A 26,040-nucleotide genomic window follows, 5' to 3' on the forward strand; every position below is an offset into this window, starting at 1 on the left:
TAAACCTGTTTGAACTAATTAGTCACTAGGGAACAATGAAGATTTGATTCTGTAAGTCTCTGATTTTCCTTTGGGAACTTTCACCTCTACTGATTGACTTCACTATGCAGCTGACTCACAAGTCTCAGCTATGTCTTTCTGAAGTCCAGGGCTTTTCTGCAAGACTGAAGAAAAATTTAAAGAACGTTCCAACCCTATATTACAGGCCAAGCTTAAACAACAGAGCATCTTGAGCCAAAGCCTAGAGCAAAGAGGAGCCATTTTAGCCAAGGTGCTTTTTTTTTTCCCCAGCCATATTTTAAGGAATCTTCCTCTTCCAACTCTATGAAACTCAGCCTTTGCTCCCTTCTGTTTAGCCTTTTTTAAACCCAGAAAGAATAAATTCCCTGCACAGCTGAACCCAGACTGTTACCTAGGAACCATTACATGCAGAGGAGGCAGCTGTGTTTCTTCTTGCTGAGAAGGTTTTTTCCTCGCCAGTTCTTGAAAAAGATTAAAGCATCCCAGCATGCCCACCCCCACTTGCATGGTCTTTGGCACTGGCACTCACCTGTGGAATTTGTCCCTAGCTCACAGGATGCAGAACTGTGAAGGCTCTTCTGGAATCCGTTCAGTTTCTTTTCAGTGGAGGTCACCCTAAGAGGTAAAAGCATCAAATCAGACAGCGATAAGAAGTGATATACCAAGGAAGAACGAACCTCTCAAACAAAAAACTGAGAATTCTCTCCATTTACATAATCTCACTGGGATTGTAACTATGAAGCTGTGCCTGAATATGGTATGAAACAGGCAGTGACAGCAACTGAATCAAAAAAGGATGAAAGACAGACGAAAACTCAAGCCACCAGCAAGACTTCCATGTGATAAAAACACTTAATTGTTTCACGTGCCTTAGAAGCTGGTTCTGGAGAATAAAGAACATAGTAAAAGGTATTGCACCACCAAGGTACTACTTGTAATTACAAGAAGTAATGCTGTTGTCATCTTATTCCAGCAATTTGAACTAAAGTGATTAAGCAACCTTTAAACAGAAATGCATATGCTGTCAAAAACATGCCAAATTCACAGTTAAGTCTTTGCATCTTGCCTCAGCAGAGAGAGCTCATCTAGGCAAAGTTTCTCACTTATCTTGGAAACTGGGACCCCTGGGATGCATACAATTTCCAGTAGTCCAGTGCCATTCCTCAAGCATTCCTTAATGGAAATCCTGCATTGATCTCAGCATTTGACTTACAGCAAAAGTATATTCTGTGGACTACAACTGCACTTACTTTAACTTACAGATTCATTACCAAACTGACACCACGTCTTCCTACATAAAAATTGGGTCTACTCAAAAGGGAAGGGCAAGCTATACAGCTGCAAGGATCTATTCTGTTCTTATAATCTCTACAATTATCCATCTATTCTTGGTTTGTCCTCTCCTCCTTTATTCCTCCTTGCCTTTCTTTCTTCCTGCCCAATTCCATTCTGATCACTGCAGACTTCTGCACGTACACTCATCTCTACCAGTCCTTCTCCTTCACTCCTTCAGCTCTGCAGAGTTACAGTTACTGTCAGCTCTTTCCCAAAAAAGCATTGTAATCTCCAATCCCCATGTGATGCCCTGACAACTAACAGACCCAGACACACATGTGCAGTTTCTATAGTTTTATCTGAAACCTTTTGTTTTCAGATTTCAAGGTCAGCAAGTAATCCAGGTGTTCCTGACAGCTAAAAGGCTAGTGAGGGACTCCTGTAATTTATCTCAGCAGGATTTCAGTGAAATAAATTGGAGTCCATACAGGAAGGGGGAGGAATCAGATACATTTGTGTAACACAATCCCTTACTTCAGTCAGCCTTAATTGCAAATGCTATTGTCAAATGAAGGGCCTGTTCCCGTGTTTATTGTCTCTTGGAGAGAATTTTGGATCTGTATTTATGGCATCTTTTCGTGCTGATACTGCGTGGTCCTTCTGGAAGCTAAGAATCCAGATGGATCTTTATGCTTCTTACATAGATATTCCCTGCTCATAATTAGCTACTCCACTTCATTAACACAGCACAACTGACAGTCAAATTCAGCTCACCCTTCTGTAGGTAGAATGCAAGACTAGTGGTTGAAAATGTCATCAAGAACACCGGCAAGTATAACAGCAACATAAAAGCAAAACAGAGAACAGTCACATTTCTACCTTAAAGCGTGGCTTCTATCCTCTCTACAGACTTAACTCGTCTTCTCTGCCTACCCACAATGTATCCGGATTCTTGCAGTTTCAGCTGTCACCCCCAGACAGCTCACTCTCAGCATTGCTCCTGGGATCTCACCCCTCACATTCTCTGTTGTGTCCTGATGGAAGCTTCAGTGCCAGAACATATTCACTGCTTAAACTGACTTAATCCCTTTCCACTTTCTTCCTCCTTGGGTTGGCTGAAATCCAACTGCCTTTCTCAGTTTCCTGCTTTTTAATGTCCATGTCGCTTTTGCTTCCAGTTCTCCAATTGCTATATTCTCCATTTCTCCTTCTTCAATACTAACAATAACACTGTCTGCACTGTCCTCTCCATTTAAATATCTGTCACTGCCCTTTTCTGTCTCTTATACAGCTAACCCCTCCTTGATACTCAAAGTTCCTTCATTTAGGCACTAGACCAGCCCTAAGCTGCTCAGCCTTGGACTGCAAATTTGTTCCACAAGTGACAGAGAAATACTTTCTTGACTAAATTTTGAACACCTTTGTTCTAACAACCTATTCCTGGGGTCTTCCGAATGCATTTAAAGATCCAGTGGAACCAGACAGAATTGACACTAACAAATTCATATCACAAAAAGCCCAGGTTTAACAAAAGGACAGCAACAGAATTACAATTCCAGCGCCAGAGAGGTTTGTTCCTCTTTGTTGTTCTTGGACAGGGTGTCCCTGCATGTGTATCTGTGTGTATGATCTGAGGCTAGCCAAGGGCTATGAGCTACAGGTCTAGTAAGCCCAGCTGTGTCAGGGTGTTAAATCAAGGCAAGTCTCTCAGATGCACTGCTTTTGCTGCCAAAAATGTCTAAGGGTCAGGCAGCCTCATTAACCCAGCTACTCAGGAGCTGAAAAAACAAGCGTGCCGCAGTACAGCAGTAGCAAAAGGTAAAAAGGTTCCAGTAACAGTTACATGCTTGTTCTCCTGCTGCCTGTCCTCTTTTCAGTGGGCCCTCAGTTTACATATGTGATGTACATGGCTCACTTAAGACACTTCATGCATACCTGTGAATGAGCACACATGGACAAGACAGGATATAAACCAGAACCATAGTGTTTTAGAGGGCTTACTCTGTGACCATCATCTACTTCTGGCACATTTGCTAGGCTTGGCCACACTGTCCTAGAAAAGATGGCTACTGCTGTGTCCAACTGCAATCAGGACTCTTCCCTGCCCTGGGATGGATTTCCTGATCCCTGGAGAAATGCATCTCCTCTACCCTATTTCTGTACTAGTTACAATAGAGAAGAACTTTGGCTCTTCTATTGCTGGCACCGCACAAAACAATTACACAAGGGAGAACAAGGCAGAAAGATTTTTGTGCTGTGGTGTTGGGACTTGAAGGGAATATTTGTTTCAAAACGCTTCCTGAATAGAGTTATGAATGACATTTACAGCAATGTTCACTACAAGAAATTATGCCATGCTGACCAAATATCCCCAACAGTTTGTGATGTTTCAGCCAACTACTGATAAACTTGGTGACCTTCTTGGTCTCTCCTACCCTGGTAACATCTTGAACTATATGCTCCTTTTCTCTACCTAGCATTTCCTCTCTTTATATACAGTGGTCTAACATTGACAGATGAATTTTTATGAGATCTTTGACTGATGGTTCTGTTCACAGGTTCTTCAAAGCCTTGCTCTACTTGATGCTGTCACAGTTAGAGAGCAGGTTTCTGAAAAGTTACTAGTGCAGAAATTTGTATTTACTATGACTCAGTCAATCCTAAAAGCAGAGAGATTCTTCTTCTACCATCTGTACCAGTTCACTCTGGGTTCTGACAGTTGAGCTAATATATTTTTCTATTTTGCATGCTGTCATTAGTAATGTGAAGATTCCATACATCAAATGCTGCTCCCAGGGACATCTGCTTCATTCCATGGCTTATGAATACCGTATCTGTGATCTGTCACAAAATGTTGCTCTCAGCTATCAGCAGTCTTTTCATGGTTCACAGACCTGCCAATAGTAGTGGCAACTAGAGCACTGGGGAAAGGTCACAGTCTGACTCTTAGAAAGAAAGAAGAGCTTGTTGTGCTAGCTGTCCAAAAACTGTCTTTCTACTTGTGATATGAGGACATTTAATCAAAACTATGGAGCCCCATGAGACCATTTTATGGGACTACATTTCAGCATAGAGCTGCATATTAAACCATTTCTCCCAATTAGTTCTTTTTCTGCACCTTAATATGGGCCCCAGTTTTCCACTGTGTTAGTTTAAGCAAGGAGTCTGCTTTGGACACAATCCATTATAAAGTCAACCTACCACCATTTACAAGTTGAGAAACTAAGAAAACAAGAGAGGCCAGGAACTGAAAAGACAAGACTGAATTGTCTGGCTGTTCCATTACTTTTTTCCTTTATGTTTCAATCAGGGAAGTGTCCAAGTTACTAGATAGTTTTTGAATTAGTCAGTAATGTTCATCTTTAGCATCTCATTCTGTTTGTAGTTGAGTTTTCTACTTCTTATTTCTTCCTCTTCTGGAAGCCATGTGTGCTGGCTGGGAGAGAATTGATAACGCATGCAAGGAGGAGATAGGTCAAAGAGACAAAGTTGATTTTAGTTTTTCTTCACAGTCCAGACTCTGGAGAAATTCTACAAACAACTTCAAAAAGATTATCTTTATTAAGATGTTAAACAAAAGCCAGGCAGTGCGAGAGCAGACACAAATAAGGTCTAACTTACTGAAATATATGGGGGGAAAAGAAGAAAAGCAAGAGCTTTAACAACAGAATGGGATTAGTTTCAGTGAGTCTTGTGGAAATAATACATAGCACTAAGATCCTATTTCAGGAAAGAGATCAACAAGACAGCCAAGAAGTATCAGGGGGTGAGAGAGGGCAGCAAATCAAAAGTGACCAAAGAGACAAATGAAAAAGCCAAAAAGATGTTACGGAGAGGGACATTTACCATGTCATAACCTAAGGATATGGTAGTCCCACACTGGAAAAGTACAATTCTGAGTACCACAATGCAAGCACTCTGATAAACTGAAGAAAATACAGTCAATTCAAAACAACTAAGGACTTGACAGGTGGAACTAGTATCTGAGGTGAATAAAACCTCAACAAGTCTAAGCAACATTAGGTGACTCCAGGAAGTAGAAGGATATTCAAAAGATGGAAAGTATTCATAAGGGAAAGTGTTCAGGGTGGTTCAGGAAGGAGGAACACGGTACAAAAGGATGAAACAAAGGAAAAATTCAGATAGCACATCAGGAGAAACTAGCTGATAATAAGCTTGTCTAGATTCTTAAATAGACTGTTATTGCACACAGTGGAGTTTCTACCACTGGACTTTTTCTGAAAGCAGACTACACATGGTGTCTGAGGATACTTCATACAAAATAATCAGAGACTGCAGAAAACAGGTTGGAGCATGCAAGACATCTTTTTCTTCTCTAATCTGTATTCCTTTGACACAGAGGCTTCTCTCCATTCACCCCCCTGCCAATGCATATCGGGTCTTTTCCTGATAACAATGAATGGATTAAATTAGACTGAGACATAGCAGCTTTTAAATGATCAGCTGGAAATATATGCTGGAAATATGGCCGGGCACTGCTGTTTTCCATGTAAGTGAAAAAATGTTACTGCAAGATCCCATGAATGGCAAGAATGGGTTTGGAGCCTTATGTTGGAGACTGAAAGGCAACTTGGAAAGTATTTCCGGAGTGGCTCCTTGCAGCCTTCGATACTTGGATTCGTTTTCTGAAATTCTGAAGGAATCTTTTGCTTTTTTTCTCCCTTCTGTGCATTTTTGGTGCTGAACTTTTTCCGGTTTTCCCACACTCCTGCCTGTCACAGAGCAGAAACCACAAAAATGCAGCAAAGTAAAGTCTGTCCAAGGAGCTGCAATTCCATCTCACAAGGATAAACATTTCCTCTGCCAAGAAGTGAGCACAGCACACCGGCATCTTCAAATACACATCCCTGCTGCCCAGCAGAGAAACCCACTGACACAGCCTGTCACCTGTACTAACATGAGCTACCCAACATAAAAGAAACCAGATAGCAAACCTACCAGCATATACCTGCCAGACCTCACGATCACATCATTTGCTGAGCTGACAAAGTCCACTAACACTTTGTTTTCTTTTTAAATAGATTTGGAGGATTAATTCAGTGTGCTATCTCTTAAGATGGCAAGCGTACAGGCAGGAAATACATGAACGTCCCCAAAGCAGTTCTGTTCAAGTTCCTTAAATATGCCTTGCTGTTCCAAATGGGATTCACACACACGGACTGTGCCCTAGCATCTTCCTAAGGTGTCTTTCATTAGTAATCTTTTACTAAGTAAAACTTCTCTCTTTAAACAGGAGGGGAACTGAGAGTCAGGAAACCTCACAGGAACTTGCTCTGAAAGCTTTACAACTCTGCTGGCTCTAGAGTAAGTACAAGGGCAGAAGTTATGAATGCAATTTTTTAGAATTAAATAAGTCTGAGGATAGATGAGGAAGAACTCAATGAAGGATTTAGTCTAAAGCAATTGTGTCATTTAAGCAGAGATAAACAAAGAGCTGAGGAAGCTGAAAACCCAGAAGTCTTGCTCACATTTTCTCATAATGCACAAAAGAGAAGACACATATAGAAATGGAAAGGAAGAAAACTTAAAATCAAGTAGCATCATTTCATGGTGAATATTTTTGTTTGTTTTTAAAGATAACACATGTCAAATCCATCCATCTAACTTAGAATAGCAAGCACTATATAATTAAAGCTTTCTAAAAGTTAAAAGAAGGATTTCAACAGATAATGAGGAAAGCTATCATTACATCAGGCACAGTATAAACACTTTAAATGAAATAAACACTTGTGCTTGAAGACCTAAGTCAAACATGGTATGTTACATTTATGGAAAAACTTGGTTCAAGGGCAGATAAGCTTGTTAAAGATATTGGATTGCTTTGTTGTTTTGTTTTGGGGTTTTTCTTGGTACCCTCTTCTGACCCATCAGATTCAAGCCCCCATCAAAGATTAAACATGGAGCGACTCAAGTGCCTAAACACAGATGTCTACTACCATACTTCATACTCTAAAGTTATTTGAGGCCTCTGCATGGGACTGGCAGATACAACACAAGATCTACAGAAGACCTGTACTCACCTGGAACAGCAGTTGGAGGTCAGGTGGAATAGCCCTGGCCATCTAGAATGTCACTAGCAACCTGTATTTAGGTTACTGAGCCCCACCTTGGAATCAATCTGGCAGTTCCTATGTTCTCATGTTTGTATTACAGTTTTACCTTCCTTACCACTGTGAAACACAAAACTGCAACATAATGCACAGATTTCAGTACGCACACCTTAAGTTACTCTGAGATCTATCTTGGACAGCACAGCGGACATCAGTCAAAGTCAGATGCAGATAGGTTCTTCTCCGATATTTATTTTTGGGAAAACCAGTGCCAACTCCCTGTTGTGGATGGAAGAGATAAAACTTACTTGGAAATCCTCTGGGCTGCAGCCTTTCTGATCACTGCCTGTCTGTGGTTTGTTGGAGGCTTTGGAACCAGCTGAGGAGGTGTACTCTGGGATGGCATCACTTTGTGCAAACTGGTTGCTTTTTGGATACTACAAGTGGCACTTGATGTCTTGTGGGCATCAGAGCCAGCTGGCATAGATATATGGCTGGTGCTGGGTTGTGAGTAGTTGGCAAAGAGAGCCTGGGTAAAAAAACAAAACAAAACAAAACATAGTAATTGGTGATTACCTCTGTGAACATTGCTGAGAACGCTGATGGAGGTGGGTGACATTTTTGTCTGGTGGGATAACATCTGTCTGGTGAAGGCATGGGACTCTCCCAGGGCTCGAGGGAGACTCCCATGCATAAAAAGAAGAGTTAAGTGGTCAAATCCATAAAGTAGTTTTTAGAGCTGAATTTTATGCCTTTAGAAGCTGGGACTACCTTCTAGGAATGCAGATAACCTCATTACTGCCACAAAATTATACTATTCTGGATTAAAAAACGTGAGGTTTAATCCTTAATCTAACCTTGCAGTGGGCTTCCACCCACAAAGAAGTAAAGCTTTCATTATGTTGACTGACTTTCTTCATTTATTTTGCTAAATTACTCTTTATGTGGGAGGTGGAATTGAGATACAATTCTAGGAAAGAAAAAGGTTGTAGGGTAGATGTTCCAATGTCAGTTATTTAGTCTAACCCTGTACTTGGAACAACAGAAAGCCTCTAGAGTACTTTTTTCTGAAAAAGGGACTTTAGGTTCACCTCTGACAAAAAAAGAAATCTCCAGTAATATTACAGGACAAAAAATATTTCTATTCTATAGCACGTGGGAGAGTAATGTTGGATATTTGACACAGGGAACAAAAGAACCTGCATGTTATGACACACTGGAGAACTGAGCTGTGGACTGGCAAAGCAGGGAGTGGAGAATGTTGCCCTATAGGAGTTCTGCAGACTGCTAAACTCTCTTCAGAAAGAAGCAACCTGCCGGGAGTTCTGCCTTGTCTTTCCTCGAAGTCAGTCAGATTCCCAGCGCAGAGGCAGTACCGTAACCTTGCAGTTTGGCAGCTAGAGGTCAGTGATAGGAGATGAGGGGAATAGCTGAGCCCTTGCCAGTTACCTCAGTGTGACCCCGGGAGCAGTGCCCTTCACTGAGTTCGTGCTCAGTTTCTTCTCTGGTGGAAAATACACAAAGCCACAGCGAGTGGGCTCCAGGCTCCAGAGAAAACCACAGTCTGAGAGCTGGCTGAGTCTCAGCATACAGACAGGAAAAGCCCCTCTCCCCCGCAATTCTCTGGCAAATAGCAGGGCTAGTGGTGTGTGGGAAGGCGTTTCTGACAGGGAGAGCTCTAGGGAGAAAAGGAAGTGCAGAAGCCAAAACAGGCCTGTTTCCTAAGTAAAGCTTACTGACAAGATGCCCTTGGGCTCTCAACCCTCCTTAACTTCTCCCTTCCCTAAAGCTCTTGATTGCAGCTTTCAGATTTTGAATTAACTAGCTAATACAAGTGCAGAAGTCTGGAAAATAGCAGTCACACCCCACAAAATAAACTAAAATGGAACTTGGTTTAGTCTCTTGCATCTTAGAGCCTGACACATCATGGGGTTGGGATGGAGACCCTCAAGTCACTGCTCCCACTTCTTCCTCAGGGGTGGCATCTCACTGTGCTCTTTGGTATTATGCATCTTCCCTGTAAGTTCTTTTTCTTGCTATTAAAGTCACTAAGATCCTGGAGCCAAAAAAGCGTACAGTCACAACCCCTTCCCTGAGTTAATATGCAGTGGCAAGGAGATCCATGACTCTGAAGAAACAGCAAGCATGGATGCTCTAACAAAGTCTGATCAGCAAAACCTGGGCTCAAATCTGCCTTAAGAAAGGTCATGGATGTTTTTCATGGGGTAACAGACTTCCAAAAAGGCCTTTGAGTCTACACTGTGCTAAGATTCTGGCTGTTTTCCAGGCAAGGATGGGGTGACTGGAAGCTGACATGGACCATGGCTTCTGGATTCAGCTACAAAGTATACTGCCCTGCTGTGAACTCCGTGGGGACAGGACAGGAAATCAGGAGAAGCTACTGTGCAAATAAAGAGGGCAGCTGGGGAGAGCAGAGCCTGGCCACACAAAGGAAGGGTTGGGAAGACAATTCAGCACATCTAAAAAATAGGATACAAAACTCATTACTCAGGATTCTGAAGGCTAAGGGTCTAGGGAGAGCAGAAGCTCAGCCTAGCCTTAAAAGACACAGTCCTGAAGCAGGCAGAACTCTACATCTATTGCTGCTGCAAGTAAAATCTTTCAATCACACTTTGCAGGCTGGCAGATTTAACCTGATGTCAAGGACACATTTATTACCCTAACAAGTTCTTAGGGCTGCAAATCTGAAAAACAGTAAGAAAGCTATAAGACTTTTTAGCTAAAAATCTTCTAAGGCAATAGTGAGTTAATTCTCTTACACAATTCTTTGTGGAGGTAGGACAGCATTAATCCTGTCTTGCCCATGAAGAATGTTAGCACTGACAGAGAAAGTGCTTTTCCCAAACCCACAGACTGAGCAATACAAAAAGCTAGGCTGAAATGTCTGAAAAGCTGTGAAAAGATCCTAACTTCCAATACCATATTCACCTCATTAGACCACACCTCTCCTTGCTTCCAAATCTACACAGGGATACCATACACAAAGTGTTAGCTGTACAAAAAAGAGTAGTTTCTAATTAGAAAATCTCAACATGTAGAGCTTGTAAGTAAAGACAATGCACATCTAAGAGTATCAGCCAGCAGTAGCTAAGCTCGGGCTGTTAGTGATTAAAAGCAGAAAGGTACTGTAGTACTTTGAAGAAAAGCAGATATATTAATGATCTTCAAAAACAGAAGGAATGTTCTTGGCACTTACCATTCCTGTATCTAACACCCATCCCTAGCACAGTAATGGAACAAATGTTGCAAGCAAAAACATGTTCATTGTGTGACCAGAGGAGGTAATGAAGCTCATTTCCTGTTAATCTGTCTTACAGTATCTAATACAAAGCATACCCCAAATTATGCCTCCCTTCATGGGTCTTGGGCATTCTTGTGTTGATTTTCTGCTGTCTAATTAGGAATGGTCTCATGCTGCAGCCTTTACCTTAATGGGAACAGTAGTTTAATCCCCTTCCCAGATATACAGCTCTTTATTTTAATGAAATTTGTATGAAACATAGTTTTGAGATTTCTATCCCATAGTCATTCACTTTCAGTTGGATCAGCAAGTCTGAAAAACATAAGACTCAGCAGTGTATGAGAACTGACAGACAGATGCCCACACACATGAACTGCATAAAGATCCATGCAGCTACTTCCAAATCACAAGATTTTGGTGCTAGAAACTGAGAGGTTTATAAGCAATAAACAATAACAAGGATTTAAGTTTAAAAAAGAAAAATAAAGTAAACCCAACGAAGTAAACCCCACCACTTTTAGAAAAGCAACTGTGTTTCAGATAACATTGCAAAAATACGGAGAATTAATAGGCTTAGAAGACCTTTCCAGTCATATAAACAGTTTAGCGAAAATTCTTTTGAATACATACTAATGCATTCAGTTAAATCAGTTTGAATGGAACAATCAGTGGAGTTGAAAATTCACAGAGTGGCAATAAAGAACAGACTTGAAATGTACTATTAACTACCATTGTGTTAAACTGCAGTAAGAGGAGCGTCTTGGGGTCATTAGGAAATTTCAGGAAGGGCAAACTCATGGTATGCACAGACTATCCGGAGGCATGTCCTCCTTAGCAAATTCTTCAGAGCGAGGATAAAATGCACTAAAATCAATTGACTTGGTGTCTTCTCCTTTATCTCCCTCTTGGTACTGATAGGTCTCTGGGACAAGGATTGGGCTCTATCATTGTATTGGAAAGACAGTTAATACATCTGGGCATTATCACAATTCTAGTAACAGTGATAGGATCAGAAACATGGGGACAAAATTTCAGCTGGTATAAATCAGCACAGACTACTGGTTTCAGGATGGTTGTTCTTTTTACTTAGACTGAGACTTTGACTCATCAGCATCACAAGACTCAAATAGGAAAAATGGCAGTTAGCACATTTAGTGGGAAAACAATCTGAGGGAGAAAGCTGCAAAACAAGAATGAACAAGAAACTGAAGGAAAGAGATACTGCAAATCTGACAGCAGTTAAATATATAACAGTTTAGAAAACAGTTTAATGATGTTTAAGGCAGTATTCAGAGTCCCTGTGTCCTCAAACAGGAATAATGTAGTTCTAGGAATACTAGGAATATTATTCTGAGTACTCAACATTCCCAGTCAGATCTAAATAAAGTCTAAGGATTTCAAAAGAGAGTCACAAACATCGAAAGAAAAAAATTTGCTGAACTCCATAAAATGAGGAATATTTCAGAGAACATACTATTTTTAAATGACTGAGAGCAGGCTTGTTTAAGATTAACTTAGCCCAACGTTCTACAGCCTAAAATCTACTTAAACTTCTCATTGAAAATGTAATCACACAACTGCCCACACAACTCACTAACATGATTCATGTCTTGTTTAGCATAAGCCTTTCTGATGTAAGCAGGACTGATGGGGATCATCCCACCATATGATTGTACTTTTCTTGTTTTAATTTAACTTTTTTCCCATGTGAAATGTTTGGCATAAAATTCTAAACCCAGTAGATGCTAGGCTAAGCAGACAGAACATAGCCACACAGAGAAAAAGGAACCTCCCTCACAGCTAATGGCATCTTTCCAGTACAGGAAACAATTAGAGAGTAAACAATGAGGGTGTATTAACTGTCTTGCCAACTGCAGCAGTGATACTAACATTTAGGTCATAACATGTCACATGAAGTCTCCATTAAACATTAAAAATACTGCTATAAGCCTGTTTTTCTTGTCTTTTGGTTTGATTTTGTAATTTTTGTTCCTTGATTTTACTAATATCCAATTTAAGCTTCTTGTCTCCACTTTCAAACTCTTCCCCTTTCTATTTTCTTCTCTTTTCTCAGAGTGCTGTCTCTGTTCCTGATCCATGTCATTCTACCTATTTGTCAGATTCTCATCCGGTCAGTTTGGTGGTGTTCTTTTTGTCCAATGAACGAAGTACCTATTCTGTCATCAAAGATCTATTTCTACCATACTGCACCGAATGAACTAACTTCCCCATACAATGAGTGAAAACTGTTGGTTATTATTCCTCTTCCTCCTCCTACACAGAATCTGCTACTCTGCAAATTGTTAAATGCCTGGAGAAATCATCATCATTCTTAAGTGTCTGGAAAGTGGTCTCAACCAAGAGCGGGTGCTGGAACAAGGAAGCACACAACAAGCCTTCATGATAAGATACATCCACTGCATGGTAGATGGGGCTATTCCTATTACACAGATACTTGACTAGAAAAGCCTGTGCTTTCTAATGCATCCATCTCATCTCCAGCATATTAAATTGGTTAATGTACAGGAGGAAGTATTTGCCTGTGTTATTAATCATGGTGCTTCTGTTATTTGTTCACATATATATATATACAGTCATACATATGATTAGTCCCTTTGTCACAGACAGAGGGAAAGGCTGGCATCTACTCATATTGCATGGTCATGTCACACTCAGGGTGTGCCTTCAGATATATTAATGAATAGATGTACTTCAGCTACTGACAAATGGCTATCCTGCCTTCTAACCGTAATAAGAACTCCTACAATCAGATGAAACATGCTCGGAGATATCTTGGATGCATTCCCCAAAGCAGAGAGATCATGACACTCTTTCAAGTGATAGGCCTTTCCATCTTGCGGGATATATTTCTTCTGTTGAGAGGAGGCTGATGAACTTGAATACAGCAGGCAAGACAACAAAGGATGGAGTAGATCTCAATACATGGGAAGGAACAGAAGGGAAAGAGCAGGCAATGGAAGATAGGTAGCATAGGTGACACTGACTAGGAAATGTGTAAAGCAATGCAGGTTAGGATAAGCTACATCACCTGTGGCTAAAAAGAGAGGATAAATGAGGGCCAGCATGAAAGGTGGGGCAGAAGTCAAAGCAGTGTGAGTGGGAAGACGTAGGGCAGGGAACACATAAGCAGCAGAAAAGAGAAGGTAGTTCTTGGAAAGGCCAAGTCAAAGGACTGAAATCTGAGAACCTAAGTAAGAGGACAGTGACAGGAAGATAGAGAGGGTGCAGGTGACAGACAGATGAAGATGAGGATAGTGCTGTGACTAGCAGGGGCATCAGAGGATCAATGCAACTGTGACTTGAAGAGGAGGGCTGGCTGGCTGGCTCCATACAATGTCGACTGGGAGAGGAAGTGTCCAAGGGGCAATCATTTCATTAAGATGTGATTTTCACGACAGAAAGTCTGAAAGCCCTCAAGTTCAGCAAATACCTTTTTTCATTAATGGCAAATGAAATGCACTGCTCAGTGCAGCCTGAGTCCTTAAGCATGGCAATGGCCTCTCCAAACTGCTTGGCTCTGAAGGAGAAGGGAGAGAGAGAAAGGAGGGGAACGTTGTGGGTGTAAGAGAAGGTTTAACAAAGAATTACTTTAACAGAAACTCCTGAGTAATGGCTCTGCCCAGGCCAAGAATAACATCAGCTCAATGTCAGCAATTAGAAGAGGGCTCAGCCAGGCCCCATGGCCAGCTCCAGCCTCTTCACAGGCACAAGCCATTTTACAGCCCTTTTCTGAGCTCATGAGCAGCCCCAAGTGCCCACCCATGAATTAAGATGAAAGGAAGACCTCCTGCTTGGAGGAGGAACAAGACAACTGTAGGTGAGGGAAGTTGAGGATGGAAACTGCATAGCTAAGTAAGGGCCTTAAAAGAAGGAGTGCAAGGAGCAAAAGCAGAAGGGCCTCTCCTTCAAGATGCTCCCAGAAAAGGATGAGGGCAATTTGCCTACAGCCTTTCTCAAAGACCCTGACTAATGACTCACTTGCTTCACAGAAGGGAGAGTGGGTGTTTGGACCTCCATGTGTTAAATCTGTTCACAGGAGTCCAGTCATACCAGACTGCCCAGCAAACAGCTCCATACTAAGGGAGACCAAACTCTTTTGAGTGAAGCTTTGTTCACCCAAAGACTTCTTTAACTTTAGCAGGGAAGCCTTTTGGACATCACTCAGAATACATCTTTCTATGCATAATAACAAAGTAAGGTAACAAATGTATCAATGAAGTCACTGTAACCTTGGAAGGTTCCACAGGAAGGATGGAAATGCTGTTCCAAACACAGTGGTCCACCTTTGGCATCTAGGTGTCAGCCAGAACATCATTAATACAAGCCCTTTTTCATATTTCCTCTAGTTCTTAAGATGCCAATGCAATGGAAGAAGCTATTGGGAACTACAGCACCAAAATGCTATTAAAATCACTGCAGGTAATATTAATTTCTTTGAAACCCACTTTAAAAGCTACTTTCTTCACAAAAGTTGTGCCACGTGTACTGCCTTCTGGGTTTGTTCTGCACATGTAAGACTCAATCAGCACTGCTACATCCCAGGCGGGATTTTTTCTTAGTTACCTGTTGCCGTGTTTGGTTTTGCTCCAACAATTGTCGTGACTGAAGTTTCTGCTGCTGAAGTTGCTGCACAGCAAAATGAAGCTGATAGTTGGGATGTGCCAGTGGACTCTCTGTCACCTTGTTGTAGACACTGTTCTCCACCTCTCTGTCACAGGCAAAATGATGATTCTCCAGAGCCCTGAGAAAAGAAGAGCCATCATATTTTCACTATTCCCACCTACAAGGCACTGCTGCTTCAAAAAACCCCCTTAATACTTAGCCAGCTATGAATTTACAGCAAATGGCTTTAGCAAGCACAACACCTGCTAGAGGTGCCATGTGCCAAATGCAGTCTTGCTAAACACTTTAATGAATTCCAGTCTGGGACTATCTTACTGGACATTTTCTTGAAGAGAACCAAGAAAAAGAGAGTAAGAATTCTAAACTGGAACATTTCTGTGGCTGATCAGCAGTGATAAGAGGCAGAGTTGCAGCAGGAAAAGAGCTAAGGATTCCCATCACTAATGAGACATTTATTTGGATTTGTAGATATTTTAATATACTAACACAAGGCTTACACTAAGCACACACATGCTGCAATGAGAGTGGAATAGAAGAAAGACACACAGTACAATATCCACAGAAGATAAATGACTGGCTGGGTGAGGTTGCAACTAGAGTACATGTTGACTCCATACAGTTACAATCCAAAAGACCTGAGATAAGCAAAGACAGTCTCATTTCTTTCATCATTAGAGTAATGCAAGCCTTTCCCAGAGGACAAAAGGTCTCCTGCAAAGAGACAGGAGCGCTTACAACCCAGGCTTACACAGTGGGAGTTCAGCTGTGGCCTGCAACATGATAAGTACCAAAAGGAGCTCACTGGCTTGCTTTGAAGTTTGTAAGCCTTGGTGAGAAGGCAGCAGCAACACACAAGGCCAAGGGGCTTTGCAGAGAGCAGGTGGCCGACTGACAGGACCACAAGGTGTCCTGAAGAGGCTACAATGGCCCAGCAACTCGCACATTCTGTGCTCACAAGACAGGATGCCATATGACCTACTGAATCCTGACGCTCTTGCTAATAAAACCCTCAATCCTCAATGCCTGAGTTTCCCAAGTTTCTGTTATCATTGTCATTTATCTCTCAGCCACTCCTTCCAAGTATTTCCTTTGGATTCTCAGGGCAGACTTCCCTTGTATTTCCTATCCTCATCATAAATAACTAGGATGTAAAAGATAATTGATGTCTTTTATGCCACAATTTGGAGTGTAAGTCATGGTTTTAGCAAGGGAGTTAACTGCAATCTCTTTGCTTCAGGATCCTATTGAAACTTTCAACCTACATTCTTTGAACATGTCACAGCTTCCCTTGAATGTGTTGCTCCTTCCTCCACAAACTTTTTCATCATTGCAAACCCTTAAAATATTCAGAAAAATTTTTCAAACAAGACCAGAGACAACTGCTAGCCCTATCTCCTCTCCCTCAAAAATAACCTTTCAAAGTAAACTGAGGACAAGGACTCCAAACACTAAAGGGTCACTCTACATACTCAGTTCCTCAGCAACAAAAGAGTGTGATAATCCAGGAGAAAAGGAGTTCAGCAGCATCTTCACCTTCCACCCTCTGGGCCTTCCCTTGCTTGGAGCACCACTACTACTTTTGCTCTTATGGGCCATGGCCTGTAGGTAGCTTTCTCTAGACTTAACCTGTTCAAGGGATCCCACCTATATTTCTTCATTCCTTTGCTTCCACACTACCCCAGTGCACCAATGGATAAACGACTTGCTCCCTGCTACCTTGTGCTAGAAGATTCTCAGTCTTTCAGTTCTTTTTCTTTCACCACTACTTGGAAAACTGACAACTGTAATGTTGCTGACAGTACTGAGGACTTGAAACTCAAGGTCTGAAGCTGGCTTTGTGGTTAACCTTGGAAGAGCTGCTTCTCTCTTCTGAACCCACCTCCCCTCTTCTGCCCCAGTTATGGAGTCATGATCCTCTCTACTACTGTGGTTTTACCTGCAGGTGCTCAGCTCTGGATCCATCCATGTGTGTGTAGTGCTGGTACCCCAACACTGTTGCCTGGTAGGCACGGGATGCCACAAAATGCACAACACTAAAGTAGGACAGGACAAGGAACAAAGAATCTTTGAAATTATCCCCAGCTGTCTCTCCCCAATCCCTCCAGCTCATCTGCTGGGTTATCAGCAGGTTGCTGTCACCTGGACTCAACCCTCATCCCAAGGGTCATATCTGCTCCTTCCACTGCATAGATACAGACTCCACCATCCACCCTGATGTTACAGCTCATTGGATTTTCCTTTATGAGAAGCAGCTGGACTCTCTGTTATCCTTCCAGTAAAGTCAGGTCATGCTAACAGGTGAAATGCACAAAGGACTGTGCTCAGACTAGGATGCAGTCTTTGGGAGATGGCTGGGCATAACTGCAGACCAGCCTTTGAAACAAACATTGCACCACATACAAAGCTGAAGAGCATTCAGGAGCTTCATCAAAGTCACGTTAGTGCTCAGTAAACAGCCTGATTAATTCCTCATCAGAACTTATAAGAGATTATGATCTTCAATACCTCTGTTTTGAACTAAACAACTGTATTTGTCTATTTGGCTAGAATAACTTTTTCGCACCAGCTTTTCTCAGTTGAGAAAATTAGGATAAATTCTGTTAAAATGCTTCTAAATAAAGTAAGCCAACATAGGATAAAGGGGTAAATCTTCTGGATTTTGTAACTAGTTAAAACACATTAAACCAGAGCTAGAATAAATGGAGAGTTTCCACAACAGAAGGCAATTACCACTGAGGTCCCAACAAGAACCTGCGCAATGATCTCTACTTTTCAAACATTTCTAAGTGATCTGGGGGAAAAAATAGTGAAATAAGAAGAAAAAAAAAAAAGTCTGCTGGTAAAAAACTGAAAGTCACTGAGAACTGTGAAAGAAACACCACGTTACTGAATAATCAGAGATTACATAGGTAGATGGCATTCATTTTAATAACTATGAAGTCATGTACCCAGGGAAACACAATCCTAGTTTTACACAGTGACAGACTTTGAACTAGTGTATTGGGTTTCTGTGGCCATGTTTTGGTAGCAGGGGGCTACAGGGGTGGTTTCTGTGAGAAGCTGCTGGAAGCTTCCCCCATGTCCTGCAAAGCCAGTGCCAGACAGCTCTAGGATGGACCCACTGCTAGCCAAGGCTGAGCCAGTCAGGAATGATAGCAACAGCTCTGTGATAACATATTTAAGAAGCAGAAAAAAGTTATTATGCAGATGAAAATTGCAGCTAGAGAAGAGTGGAGTGAGACCATGGGAACAATAATGCAGACACCAAGGTCAGTGGAGAAGGAGGGGGAGGAGATCCCCAGGCACCAGAGCTGAGATTCCCCTGCAGCCCGTGGTGCAGACCATGGTGAAGCAGCTGTGCCCCTGCAGCTGACGGAGGACCATGGAGGTGCAGAGATTGCCCTGCAGCCCATGGAGAAGACCCACACTGGAACAGGGGCCTGGCAGGGACCTGCTGACCTGTGGAGAGAGGAGCCCATGCTGTAGCAGGTTTTCCTGGTAGGATTTGTGGCCTTGTGGGGGACCCACATTGGAGCAGCCTGTGCCTGAAGGACTGTGTCCCATGGAAAAGTGACCCACGTTGCAGCAATTTATGAAGAACTGTTGCCCGTGGGATGGACTCACGCTGGAGAAGTTCATGAAGGACTGTCTCCCTGGGAGGGAACCCCACGGGGAGCAGGGGAAGGACTCTTCTCTCTGAGCAGTGGCAGAAACAACAACTGACCCTCATTCCCCATCTTCCTGCACTGCTGGGGGAGGGGAGGTAGAACTTGGAAGGACAGAGGGATGGGGGGAAGGTGTTTTTAAGATATATTTTACTTCTCACTATCCTGTTCTGATTCTGCTAGTAATAAATGTAATTAATATCCCCACTTCGAGCCTGTTTTGCCCATGACAGTAATCGGTGAGTGATCTCTCCTGGTCCTTTACACCTGAAAGCTTTGGTATATTTTCTCTCCCCTGTCAAATTGCAGAGGGAAAGTGAAAGAGTGGCTTTGGTGGGTACCTGGCATCCAGCCAGGGTCAATGCACTACAACTAGTTATTTTATTCAGGATGGAGACCTTATAACTATAGCCGTAATAGAATTTTTCTATGCAAACATCACTAAAATCCTCTCAAAAAGCAAATTCAGTGTTAGGAATTACAAGGAAAGGCATAGAGAACAAAAACACTAATACTACTATGCTACCATATAAACCAAAATTGCATACATCTCTTGCATACTGAGGACGATTATAACCCCTGTCCCTCCTCCCTTCTCAAAAAGCACACAGTAGAACTGGAAAAAGTACACAGAAATGCTGTAGAGATGATCAAAGGTAAGGAACAACTTATATTTTGAGGAGTGACTTAATAAATAGGGACTCTTCAGCTTGGAAAAATGACAACTGAAAAAATAGGAAATACATCTATAAAATCACAAGCTTCAAATGACATGGTACAAAACATAGGAAAAACTGAATGAAGTCATCAGGTGGGCAGGTTAAAACAAACAGAAGGAGGTAGTTTTTCTCATAACACATAATTAAATTATGGATGCCTTCTTACTATGGGAACTTAAGGATGCCAAAAATTTAAAGGCTTTCAAAAATGATTAGACAACTCACAGAAGGAAGAGCCACTATTTATATACAAAGATATCATTTCCTGGCCAGAAAATTGTTGATTATAGAGTCCCAGAGAATACTGGGGAAGTATGACCATTCTGTAGCATCACCCAGGGCTCTTCCCACAGAATCTTCCATGGGCCCTGTCTGAGCAGGCCATCGAACTGCAAAAATGCAGCCAGTGTTGTTTATGCATCAGGGGTCTGAAACTAAACCCGTTTCAGGTTTAAGAAAGAAGTCAGAGAATTCAGTCAAGCACTCTTTAAGGTATTCATTCAAATTATATGATTAATTCTAGAAGCTAATGTCTGTTCCAACTGCTCTCATATCTACTTTCAGCTCAGAACCTGCAATATCTAAAATTCATCCTTTAATCCAAAAGAATGCTTGAGAAGCTAAAGACTGAGTGATTATCTCTAAAATGTAAAAGTCAACACAAAATAGAGGAGGCAAAACTGATGTTAATGAAACTCCACTAAAATTGAGCCTGCTGATAGTCAAACTGCTTTGTGCCACATGTACAACATACAGTGTTTGCAATGTGAGGGCCACTGCCTAAACGGCAAAACTTTATTACCATTTCCCTGATCTGCACTTCTTTTGTTTTGAGATATCTGGCAAAGGATGAACTGTTATGCAATTACAAAAACTTGAAGACTGATTTTTAAAAATGCACCAACGTTCCGTTCCTGCCTTTCTCCAACCTTTGTCCTTTATTCAATGAATCTCAAATGCCTTCATTTGGTTTCTAACCTGTTTTAACCCACTTTTTCTGTTTTAACCATATATGATCTATATAGCCCAAAATAAATTCTTTAAGACATAATATTGCCCAGATAAGCTTAGCTTAAATTAACCAGGAAAGCACCATTGAAACTACATTATTAAATCTTCAGGAAGAACTACATTTAAAATGACCAAATAAAACCACAATAACTTTGGCTAACATATTCTTGCAGCACAGTCTCATACACAACTCCCTGCAGTTCCAATACCTTCTCTCCACGTGACACAACACAAGAGAACTTACTTTTTTTCTAGATACTATATTGAAAATGCTGTTGCTTGCCTAAATAGATTTTGCCCTCATGCCCGGCAGAATCCTTCTGGGTTAAATATACTTCTGTTGGCTTCTAGGAGTTTTGCTTCTTTATAGACAGAAATCAACATAAACACATTATGTTGCATTTATGCATTATGTTCCAAAACATAACTTCAAACCTTCTATAATATAAACATTCAATACTTGACAATAGAAGGGCGGTGTATTTGCCAGTCTTAAGATCACTTTTGTAAAGAAATGTTTCATCTGCAGTTTTGGGAAGTCCTCACATAACATGTTATCAAATGCTAATATTACATCTAAGGCAAATATTTGTTCTGGTAGTGAACGGGGCTTAGGATCTAAAACTCAGTACACTGCTGCCAGAGACACGCTCCAGTTCTCAGTCTATTTCCCATGTTCACAGGAATGCATCATGGAGCATCTCCTATACTGTCGGATGATTTATCAAAGCATGACAACACCATTGCACCCCTAAGGAGAAGCTGGCTCTTCTGCCAACTGGCTCAGCACCATAATGAAGGCTGGAAAAAAGCTGTAGAGGACCTCACATTTTAGCAGATACTAAAGAGCGCACATGTTAGGAAGAGTATATAAATACCTCAAACTCAAGTAAAAGCTTTTTCGCAATTCACGTTATTTTAGGCAAAGCCAAAAATAGCCAAAACCCCACGCCCCCAATGGAAATAAAGATTGTAGAGTCAATAATTCAGGATTATTGCTTGAACATCAACTGACTGATTATTCAGTTCTTCACATGTACAGACAACTGAGCTAGGCAGAGATGCACACACACACAAATGTGAAATAGAATTTCCTGCCTGTGCCACCAGAAAAGATTTGGTTTCATTCTGTCAGCCAGGCTGGTTGTGAGCAATCTTCTCACAGCTTGCTCAGGATTATTTTTGAGTTGCTTAGTTTAGAGACCTGGCCAGGATTCAGGCCTTCACTGTGTACAGGAAATCTCAGCTTTTGGCATTATGGCCCATCCTTTGTAAGCAAGATTCTGTCCTTCCAGCAGCTCTTCAGGCTACTCAGTGTTTTTGGCAAGAAACCCACTGTGTTCCTTTCTTTCAACAGAGTTTTCAGAAAGGCTGGGCCAGCATTCCTTCTTCCTCTTCACTTACAGCAAAACCTCCCTGCTGCAGTTTTTTGCATCACAAAAGATACAGGTTTGCTTCTGAAACCATTTTCAGGGAGATGTCAACACATCTCCATGCAATTATGACTGGAACCCAGTCAAAAAGATTTGAAGGGAATTCCAAGGACTAAAGTTGTAGACAAGACTAGAGCCCAGAACACCAGTTACTGAGAATCTCATAGTTGTAAAGAACTATATGACATACAGCAAGTCTGTACTAAAAGAATGACACTGGTAACTAGCAATGATAACCCACACTTCCAGCACCCACCACTTCCAAGGAACTTATTCAAACATCTGACAAAGCAGGGTTTACTATAACACAGGCACTGCTGGGATGAGTAATACCATTATTAAAAGATAACAGTAGAGAACAGCACAAAGAAAAATATTTACTAAAGTGAAACTATGAGAAAATAATCAGGAGAGAGGACAGCAATGCAAGAATAGAAGGGTTTAGAATATAACTTTTAATGTGTAATTTACCTACAAACTGTGTTTAAAGCTTCCAATGGTCCCCCCAAAAATTAAGGATTTTAGTCTCATAAATACTACACATCAGGCTTCCATTTATATTTCGACTGAAGCCTTCTTTCAATGGCACAGCTGGGCACTTGTTTGATACCAGCTCCTGTGTGGCAGGCAAAAATACCAATCCACAAAGTACACCCGTGTTCCCCATATATCACTCACTAAGCAGGCACTTTTGAAGTATTTGAAAAGTGGCTACATCCCATTGAAAGGCAGTGCAAACTAGGCTTAAATTACTTGTGTAAATGAAGCTTCAGCATTCTTGAAGAATATTCCTCTATGTTTAACCCTGTTTTCTGTGAACTGATAGGATCACAGCAGGAATCAGTAGAGCTGTAGGCCTAGCAAACTCAGAAAAGAATTATCTTCCTTTTAAAGAAGGAAACAAGCTGACAACGAAAGTCTTTTGCATCTTTTCCTGTCAAGGCTGGAGCTTAGGATGAATAAGGGCCATTGCTGGCAATAAGGGAAACCAGTGCATTTAGAAATCACTGGTCCCATCTTGCCATAGAATGTCAGACAATCTTGGGCAGCAGTTTCTTTCCCACAGGGCATTCAGGTGGCATGACAAGTCTAGAAAGCTTTCAGTACAAATCCTCTGTGAGCACCAGCTGCTAGAAAGTAGTTGGCATAGCAACTAATGATTCTGTCTAGTGTGGCAGCTCCCAGGATCCTGCTGACTTATGCTCAGGCACTCAGAAAAACACAGAACATTTTCTTTGGCACACCACATGCTTCTTCCATCCTTAACAATAGGCCCTAGACTGGGGCTGGCTATGGAGCAATGATAAACAGAGTGGGATAGAGCCCAGGATGCTGGGGGTCTGGCTGGGATGCAGGACTGTTGGGCCTCTCACAGGGCCACTTGCCTCCAGGCCCTTCTTTGTCTTTCTCCCTCTTTCCCTCCCCTCAGCTTCAAAAGCAATAAATTAAAAATTGAAAAACACTGCAACAAGTCTTTGAGAATAGTTTGCTCTTGGCCTCTACTGTTATCAGGAGTGTCTATGAAAGAGTGACTTTGGTGCAGTTTAGTTAGCAAGAGTCTATATTTTAGCATGGGTTGTAGCTCTCACTGCTGGACCATGCAAGCCTCTAAAAGATCCCTGCTTTGTAACATAGCAGGAGCTATGTTACTAACGTAAAGAAAAATAGCTTCCCAAAACACCAGGGTCACACAAAGCATTTTTAATATTCCTAAAAGAGCTCAGCCTGGAGCTTCAAAGATCTGAGGCACAGGGAGCTGTCCAGAACTTGCCATGGTGCAGGTCCATAGAGACAGGGAAGGGGCAGGAGGCAGCTGTCCCGTATAAAATAAGGGTGCCAGCACCTGACCCACAGTCTGCTTTTGTGCTCTGCAAGAGAAGCCAAGAAAAGCTTCTGAAGTTAATGAGCAGCTTTTTAAGGCTGCATTGGCACTATAAACTTGTGGAACTGCATTCTGGGTTCAAATCCAGTTCAAAGTGACAAGTACAGTCTCCCATGGTAGAAGAGTTGCAGAGATGTAGTAGAGTTTCTGTCCCAGACCATCAATTAAACTTTCCCTTCTTAGTGATGAGGCATCTTGAAACAGTTTCAGCCCTAGTTTTTCAGCTCCCCACTTTCCCATCAGCTCAAGCTACACCACGATCTCTTACCATCAGTATCTTTGTGCCATGAGACAACAGAAGATGTACAAGGTCCCCGTGAAAAGCCTTGAGAGTGAGTTGGTTTAGGCAAAGAACATGAGAAGTTTTGTGGATTTAACTAAAATTTCCAGATCCATTCACAGGTTAACTGTAATAGTTACCAGAGGCATAATTCAAGCATCCCAGCACATTTTAATATGCATAATATCTAGCAAATGTCAGGAGTCCCCCTCTGCTATTCTTACAATTCCCCCTTTCAGCTGAGAGAATTGATGTTGTTACAAGAATTTTATTCAGAAACAAAGATGTGAGCAAAAGCATCCAACTCATCTCCTTGTGGTGCAGGATTAGCACATATTTCAGTGGCTGTAGGAGTCCATGTGTCACACTCAGCTGCACAACTCCACGGGCAGGTATGCATTCAGTGTCAAGAATTTTCTCTGAGATTCCCAATTAAACTTTTATTTTCTCTGTTTCATTGTCTGACATTCCTCTTATTTCAGGACTAAACCTTCACTACCAGAGCTATGCCTCCTTTTAGCTCAGCCAGCCTTGGCACACTTAACTCCCTTCTTTTTCCTCAGCTCAGTCCTTTCTGGCCTTGATTGCATATTGCTTTTCTGTGAACTTTTTCCACTTTATTATTCCAGATGTGCATGCACAATAGCTATACAAGGAAAGGCCACTGCCTTCTTGCTCCTTCACTTTATTCTATGAGTACTATCAAAGTCCATGGGCTTCCTTCTTTTCTGGTATATGCTGCTGTATAATTTATTTCCTGCTCCCTGGCTTCTGAAAATAACTTGCTGTTTTCCTGCCATTGAAAAACCTGGGTTTTGGAGCAAAAGTATTTTCTTATAACCAAGGCAATGCAGATCTGGAATTTAGTGCATTTTACATCTTAGGTCTCCATATGCAGACAAGGTCATGAATGTTGTGTCTAACCTGCTAGGTTAGAAATGAGATGCATCAAAATAGCCTTGTGACAGTCTAGCAGGGGAAGGGCAGGGTGAGAAACAATGGAGCACTGAAAAACCTCTGCAGGCAAGGCCTAACCTATCTCTACTATTCCTGGATTTTGGTGGCATTATCAACCTCTTACTTTAAGAAGCACTAAATTTGCCACTCTCAGTAAATTAAATGAAATATTTACACTTTAGTGGAGCCAATTTTTGTCAGGCCCACCGTCTTTGGCACCATGCCAGTTACAAAATACTGTCAGTCTCTGTAATCTGAGAAATACTTGGCAGGCAAACAACATTGTATTTTATTTCTTCTCTTTACACATGGCAGCTTTGAAATTCACTAGCAGAAAGGTTAAATCAAGAAGATAAATAACAGCCAGCTAGCTGCAAACTTCCAGTGTCTTTGTCCTATTGTGGCTCATCAGGTCAATGGAGAAGCAATGAAGGCAACTGAGCATATCTCTGCCAAGTGATCTAAAAATCACATATCCTTTCTACCCTCAATTAGTGCAAACACAGGGGTGAGCTTTACTGAGTGGAAGGTGGTTTTGACTTCATGTTTCTTGCATGTATTTCCACACCTGCAAGTACAGTCAGAGCCTGCAAAAATATTTTAACAGAAAGACATACACACAGTAAGACTAAAACAGAGATCTGGTATAATTTCACTCTCATAAGGAAGTTTTGGGGAAGATTACCAGCTTAACTTTGACATGCACACCCCACTCTACCCCCAATTTTAAAGTATTAATTAATTAATACTTCAAACAAAGCAGGTGGACTCAATGAATTTACCTCACTGTATTGTCTAGATCCTTTTTGACAGTAAATCA

The 26,040-nt window shown here is 41.6% G+C and overlaps 1 protein-coding gene across 9 annotated transcripts in view; it reads right to left on the reverse strand.

The window, feature by feature from the left end:
• The window catches only part of TTLL5 (tubulin tyrosine ligase like 5), a 152,193-nt gene that overhangs the window by 28,184 nt on the left and 97,969 nt on the right, over window positions 1-26,040 (reverse strand). For 8 of the 9 annotated variants that reach the window (XR_007631432.1, XR_007631431.1, XR_007631433.1 and 5 more), the window contains 3 exons: window positions 15,214-15,391; window positions 7,676-7,896; window positions 551-636 (listed from right to left, as the gene is read on the reverse strand). Coding sequence is in view for 5 of the 9 variants with exons in the window: in XM_050335280.1 (XP_050191237.1) it covers window positions 551-636; window positions 7,676-7,896; window positions 15,214-15,391 (485 nt within the window). In the remaining 4 variants the exon portion in view is untranslated. Of the gene's footprint in view, window positions 1-550; window positions 637-7,675; window positions 7,897-15,213; window positions 15,392-26,040 lie in introns of those variants that run through there. The other variant, XM_050335284.1, reaches the window with a different exon arrangement.

The sequence above is a fragment of the Myiozetetes cayanensis genome, unplaced genomic scaffold (genome assembly GCF_022539395.1).
Source record: "Myiozetetes cayanensis isolate MyiCay16 unplaced genomic scaffold, myiCay2020 scf6-25, whole genome shotgun sequence".
Lineage (NCBI taxonomy): Eukaryota > Metazoa > Chordata > Aves > Passeriformes > Tyrannidae > Myiozetetes > Myiozetetes cayanensis.